The sequence below is a fragment of the Rhinolophus hipposideros genome (assembly GCF_964194185.1).
Source record: "Rhinolophus hipposideros genome assembly, chromosome: 3".
Lineage (NCBI taxonomy): Eukaryota > Metazoa > Chordata > Mammalia > Chiroptera > Rhinolophidae > Rhinolophus > Rhinolophus hipposideros.
The window spans coordinates 108,797,982-108,805,242 of NC_138049.1; the positions used below are offsets into that span (position 1 = coordinate 108,797,982).

The window sequence follows — 7,261 nt, forward strand, 5'->3', positions numbered from 1 at the left end:
GTGATGTATCACATTGATGGATTTGCGAATGTTGAACCATCCTTGTGCCCCTGGGATGAACCCAACTTGGTCGTGATGAATAATCTTTTTAATGCATTGTTGTATTCGATTTGCTAGAATTTTGTTTAGGATTTTAGCATCTGTATTTATCAGAGATATTGGTCTGTAGTTTTCTTTTTTTGTGTTGTCCTTACCAGGTTTTGGTATCAGGGTAATGTTGGCCTCATAACATTAGTTAGGGTGTACTGACTCTTCTTCAATTTTTTGGAAGAGTTTGAGCAGGATTGGTATTAGATCCTCTTTGAAGGTTTGGTAGAATTCGCTAGTGAAGCCATCTGGTCCAGGACTTTTGCTTTTGGGAAGGTTTTTGATGACTGATTCAATTTTGTTACTGGATATCGGCCTGTTTAGATTTTCCAGTTCTTCATGATTCAGCCTTGGAAGGCTACATGTTTCTAAGAACTTGTCCATTTCTTCTATGTTATTGAATTTGGTGGCATATAGTCCTTCATAGTATTCTTGCATGATCCTTTGTATTTCTTTGTTGTCTGTGATAACTTCCCATTTTTCATTTCTGATTTTGTTAATTAGTGTCTTCTCTCTTTTTATCTCAGTGAGTCTAGATAAGGGTTTGTCAATTTTGTTAATCTTTTCAAAGAATCAGCTCTTTGTCACATTAATTTTTTCTATTGTCTTTTTCTTCTCTGTTTCATTTAGTTCTGCTCTGATTCTTGTTATATCCTTTCTTCTGCTGACCTTGGGTTTCTCTTGTTCTTCCTTTTCTAGTTCTTTAAGGTGTAACATGAGGTTATTTTTTTGGGATTTTTCTTGTTTCTTGAGATAGGCCTGTAATGATATAAATTTCCCTTTAAAAACTGATTTTGCGGCATCCCCAAAATTTTGGTAGGATGTATTTTCATTGTCATTTGTTTCTATGTATCTTTTGATCTCTCCTCTAATTTCTTCTTTGACCCAGTCGTTCTTTAAAAGTATGTTGTTTAATCTCCATGTATTTGTGTGTTTTCCTGCTTTCTTTTTGCAGTTGATGTCCAATTTCAAAGCCTTGTGATCAGAGAATATGCTTGGTATGATTTCAATCTTCTTAAATTAGCTGAAGCTGATTTTATATCCCAATATATAGTCTATCCTTGAGAATGTTCCAGGTACACTCGAAAAGAATGTATAGTCTGATGTTTTAGGATGAAGTGCGCTATATATGTCAATTATGTCCATTTCATCTAATGTGTCATTTAGGGCTGCTATTTCGTTATTTATCTTCTGTTTGGATGATCTATCCATAGCTGTCAATGATGTATTTAAATCCCCTAGTATAATTGTGTTTTGGTCAATTTCTCCCTTTAGTTCTGTTAGTAGTTGCTTGGCATATTTTGGTGCGCCCTGATTGGGGGCATAAATATTGATGACTGTTATGTCTTCTAGTTGTATAGTCCCCTTTACCATTATGAAATGTCCATCTTTGTCTCTTGGTATCTTTTTCACCCTGAGGTCTGTTTCATCTGATATCATTAGGGCTACACCTGATTTTCTCTGGGTCCCCTTTGGTTGGAGTGTCAATTTCCAACCTTTCACTTTGAGTCTATGCTTGTCCTTGTAGCTGAGATGTGTCTCTTGGAGACAGCGTATGATTGGGTTTAGTTTTCTGATCCAATCTGCTACTCTGTGTCTCTTTATTGGTGAGTTCAGTCCATTTACATTTAGGGTGATTATTGATATGTGAGGATTTCCTGTCGTTCTATCTTTAATTTTCTGGTAAGGCTGTGTCTCCATTGTTTCTTTGCCTTTTTGTTGTTGTCTATTATTTCTGTGTGGTGGTATTCTATGATGTTTCCCTCTGCTTCTTCTTTTATTACAGTATATATTTCAGTTCTGAATTTTTTTTGAGTTTATGTAAAAGAAAGTTTGATATTTAGTGTATTCCATTTTCTTCAGAACGCTTACTTTCTTCATTCCCATATTCTGGTTCTGGCGTTTACTCACCCCCTTTTTATGTTGCCACAAATTGTCCCTATTGATGGTGGTTGAATAGCCTCCTTTAGTATTTCTTGTAGTGCAGGTCGTTTATTAGAGAATTCCCTCAGCTTCTGTATGTCTGGAAAGGTCTTTATTTTCCTTCATATCTAACGGATATCTTTGCTGGATATATTATTGTTATATTATTCTTGGCTCATAATTTCTCTTGTTTTGAATATTTGGTTCCACTCTCTTCTGGCTTGTAGAGTTTCTGTTGAAAAATCTGATGATAATCTAATGAGCTTTCCTTAATAGGTTACCGTCTTCTTTTCTCTGGCTGCCTTGAGGATTCTTTCTTTGTCGTTTATTTTAGACAATGTGCCTTGGAGAAGACCTGTTGGCATTGAGGTAATTAGGTGTTCTATTTTCTTCTTGGATTCGAGGATCCAGTTCTGTCCACAAGTTTGGGAAGTTCTCATCAACAATTTGTTTAAATATATTCTCTGTTCCCTTCTCTCTTTCTTTTTCTTCTGGTATGCCCATTATTCTTATATTGCTCTTTCTGATAGAGTCAGAAAGTTCTTGTAGAGTTCTTTCATTTCTTTTAAGTCTCAAGTCTCTTTCTTCTTTCATCTGTGTAATTTCCAGGTTTCTATCTTTGACGTCACTGATTCTTTCCTCCATCTGGTCAACTCTGCTACCTAAGCTGGTTATTTGATTCTTAATTGCTTCTATTGAGTTCTTAATCTCCAGAAATTCCTTTTGTTTTGTTTTTTTCATTTCAATCTCTTTTGTAAAATGCTCATGTTGTTCTTTGATTGTGTTTCTGAGTTCATTAAATTGCCTTTTTGTGTTTTCTTGTATCTCGTTGAGTTTTTTGAGAACTGCAATCTTGAATTCTCTGTCATTTAAGTCACATTATTTCCATATGTTTAAGTTCCTTTTCTGGAGACTTTTCACTTTCTTTCTGAGCTGTCTTGTTGCCTTGGTTATTCATTGCAATTACTGATTTATTATTTCTCCTCGTAGACATCAACAGGAGTAGCTTCTGCAACAGGTTGATAGGAAGAGGTCTTTCTTTTGTTTTCCAATACTTGTTGGGAGAATGTTTTATTTTCTCTTTGACTGCAGCCTTTTTTTTCCCTCTGTCACACATTAGTGCTATGTTTTCTCTGTACTATTCCAGCTTCTCACACAATGAGGGGATTCACTGGGAGATGGGCTTCTCCTCTGTTAACAGTTCGCCTGGGTCATAGGGCACCATGTCCCTGTGGGGATGTGGAGAGTTTTTGAAGTTCCAAAGCTCTTTCTACACCAGATTCAGAGCCTGTATGTTTCAGCAGTTATGTTTACTCCTGCAGGGATCCCTTCAGATAGGTGGGCCAAGGGTGGGGTAGTTGTGGGAGGTGGCCCTGAACAATGGCGGCGACCACCACCACAGCCAGTCCACTTCCCCAGCTTCCTCCCCTTTGCCGGAACTTGTTGGGCTGCGAAAATGTGTCTGCAGTCCATGGTTCTCAGAACAGCAAATATTGTGTTCTTTTGATCTGACACTGCTACTGTTCCGCTTCTAACACTAGCAGGTGGGGGCTGGGTGAGCTCTGGGAGGGTAGGGAGCTGGCGGCTAGTCTCAGTGCCTAAGGCTTCCGTTCTCTGCTCGGAAATGAGGGCTTAAGCCACCATTTTCAGCCTTCTTCCCTCAGTCTTTTCTCCGAGGTCTCTGTCGTGAGCGTTGGGTTTAGCTGTGTTATATGCTGCCCCCTCAGCCTTGTGGGCCATAAGCAGAGCCCTAGCAGTCCGAGTTCTTCCCTCTCCCAAAGCTGCAGTAGTTCTGGGATGCAGTGAGTTCCGAGCACTGAGCTAGGTCTGTGTCTTGCGCCTGCACGGCTCCATCTCCGCACTTCTCCCTTCCCTCCTCCCCCGCTCGCTTGATTCTCTCACCTTTAGGTGAATTCAGTAGTGGGCCCCTTTGTCTTGGCTGTCTGCTGTGCAGTGAGTCCTTTGTGGAGTTATTGTTGTTCGATTAGTTGTAAATTCCAGGGAAGCTTTACAGAGGCTCACCTCACGCTGCCATTTTGATCCAGTTCTTCTCGAGACATAATATTTTATACTCCATTACCTAGCATCTTGACTATCATATAGTAAGAATTAAATACTTTTTGGAAAGTCTCCTTATTTGTTCAAATGAATTTGATCAAAAATGTAAAAATACCAGTCATCCAAGTGTTTGAAAATTAAAAGGACAAGGTATCATCAATTAGTTGCAAGATCTATCAAGTCCTAAAACTTAGGATTTAATGCTTAGTAAGTAGTATCAGCATCTGCATGTTACAATTTTGATAGTTATTTTAACTATTCAAGTTTGCTCTGGGAAGTTGTTTTTAAAATTTCATATTTTAAAAATATTAAGTGCTTTTCAGGGACAAGGAATCTGATTCTCCTTTAAGTTAATATCTCCCCTAAGTATGCTTCTGATCTGTTCCTAGATCCAAGGTAGTATAAACAACTTCATTTTAGATGGTTTACAAAGGAAATTATAATGCATCATTTTAATACTAAGGTACCATATATAAGATGGAATGATAGTAGTGTCCAGTATTATTTTCACTGACTTTGTTGAGGGCAAAGAATTCCATCACCTCCATCAATTTTGGGGAGAGGGTGATAGATGAGGGTAAACAGGATCAAATTCATGGTGATGGAAGGAGAACTGAGTCTAGATGGTGAACACACAATGTGATATATAAATGATGTATTACAGAATTGTACATTTGAAACTATGTAACTTTACTAACAATTGTCATCCCAATAAACTTTAATTTTTAAAAAAGGTTCTGTATGTTGCTGTACGTGACGTACTTGATAAATGGGGCTGACAAGCCTCTGCATTATCTACTTTCTTTATTCTATATTATTTTGCTCTGGAATATTTCATGCAGGCTTCCAAGCCAGCATGAAAGAATGAATCACCACATCACCAGGAAGAAATTAAAGGGAGAAGCCAGGAGAAATGTATCATGGGCCAGACACTATACAAACCACTGGGAAAATACTGTGTTCCTTTGGGGGACCCCAGTGTTTCCTTGTAGACCTGGTGTTTTCATGGTTTACTTCACAACTCCACCAAAGTGACCTTGTCCTATTATTTCAGGCATGTCTGTTTTTCTCCATAAGGGTGTCATCTGTTAGAGCTTGGGGACTGCCTCTTGATTTCTTCACCAATGCTGTAGAATTTTTTTCAGTTCTATGAAGAAAGGAGATGCTAAAGAAAATTTGAGAAATTGGATTATAAAGTGAATGTCTCAAATGATGCACAAACTCTTGCCCTAGAGTAAGATAGTGCTGAATTTTTTTTTTCATTTTTGACATTTAAATAAAATGTGTAAGATCCAAAAAAAAATCTCATCTTTGATGATCCAAACTGCTCCAGGAAATTCTAATAACTTTTCAACTTACGTGAAGCTGTTGATCACATTTAGGAGTTCTATATCTGAATAATGACTTAAGATTTTTCTGCATCAAATGTTACCTAATCACTACAGGGATGAATTAATCTTGATTTCAGTAGCTCTATGCTGAGTACATTGAGTTAATTGATATATAGATATATTAAATATCATACATTTTTCCTACTCTTTTTGGCTTCCTAAACAGAATCATACTTGCTATCTTCAGATTAACTATGGCCAACTTGACCTCAATGAGTGGATTTATCCTCATGGGGTTTTCTGATGACCGTAAGTTTCAGATTTTACATGGACTGCTGTTTTTGGTGACGTACCTGCTGGCCTTGACAGGCAACCTCCTCATTTTCACCATAACTACATTGGACCATTGCCTCCATTCCCCTATGTATTACTTCTTGAAGCATCTCTCTCTTCTGGACCTCTGTTTCATCTCTGTCACAGTCCCCCAGTCCATTGTAAACTCACTTATGGACAATGGTTACATTTCTCTTGGTCAGTGCATTCTTCAGGTTTTCTTTTTCATAGCTCTGGCCTCATCAGAAGTGGCCATCCTCACAGTGATGTCTTATGACCGGTATGTAGCCATCTGTCAACCACTGCAATATGAGACCATTATGGATCCCTGTACTTGTAGGCATGCAGTGATAGCTGTGTGGATTGCTGGAGGCTTCTCTGGACTTATGCACACAGCTGTTAACTTCTCCATACCTCTCTGTGGGGAGAGAGTCATTCACCACTTCTTCTGTGATGTGCCTCAGATGCTGAAACTAGCCTGTTCTTATGAATTCATTAATGAGATCGCAGTGGCTGCATTCACCACCTCAACAGCATTTATGTGTTTGATCTCCATTGTGCTTTCCTACATTCACATCTTCTCTACAGTGCTGAGAATCCCATCAGCTGAGGGCAGGATCAAGGTCTTTTCTACCTGTCTGCCACACCTATTTGTAGTCACCTTCTTCCTGTCAGCTGCAAGCTTCGAGTTTCTAAGGCTCCCTTCAGATTCACAATCAGGTATGGACCTCATGTTCTCCATATTCTATACTGTGCTACCTCCAACACTCAATCCAGTTATCTACAGTTTACGGAATGAAGCCATGAAAGCATCTCTGAGGAAGGTGCTGTCAAAACAAGAATTTGCTCAGAGAAAGATGTATTTAAAAGCCATTTTTAAACTCTAGAAAACCATACAAATAAAAGATATTGTTATTCTGTTTTAGGTTATAAGAAGGTGAATCTGATCTCTTCCCAGAATTCCCTTTCAAATTTTCTATTCTTTACATTCTTCACAAAATATAATTCTTCAAAATGTAAGATGTTATGAATCTAAGGATATTCAATCACTCCAATTCAAGTGTTATTTTAAAGCAGTTTTTAGTAAATTTTTCTGAAATAGAAGTTAGATTGGGGCCTGGCTAGAATAATTTAACATTGGCTTTTAACAAATAGGTTTCAGACAGTTGTCAGGTAAGCTGACTGTTTATGAGAGAGTACATCAATAATGTATGTATGTGATTTCCAATGAACTTCCAATTTCTTATCTATATTGCATATCCATATTAACTTTCCTTTCCTATTAACTATTATAATAGCTTTTACCACCATTTAATTGGTCCCTAATAAGTATTAGGTGCATTATATACATTTTTCTTTTTTTTGAATTTTCTTAGTTTTTAGTTTATCTGGAAATGTCTTTATTTCACCCTCATTTTTAAAAGATAGTTTTTCTGAACATAGGCTTTTTTAAAATTTTAATTAAATTACATTTTTCTTTTTCTTTTTTTCTAAGATATATGTGTGTACAAGATTGATTTTCTAAATTA

General features: G+C 37.4%; 1 protein-coding gene across 1 annotated transcript; it reads left to right on the forward strand.

The window, feature by feature from the left end:
• Positions 1–5,653: 5,653 nt before the first annotated feature.
• OR14J1 (olfactory receptor family 14 subfamily J member 1) lies at positions 5,654–6,619 on the forward strand (the record flags this gene model as incomplete). The annotated part of the gene is made up of 1 exon (XM_081030491.1): positions 5,654–6,619. One exon carries the CDS (start codon positions 5,654–5,656, stop codon positions 6,617–6,619), a length of 966 nt encoding a protein of 321 aa, XP_080886617.1.
• Between the last annotated feature and the right edge of the window lie 642 nt (positions 6,620–7,261).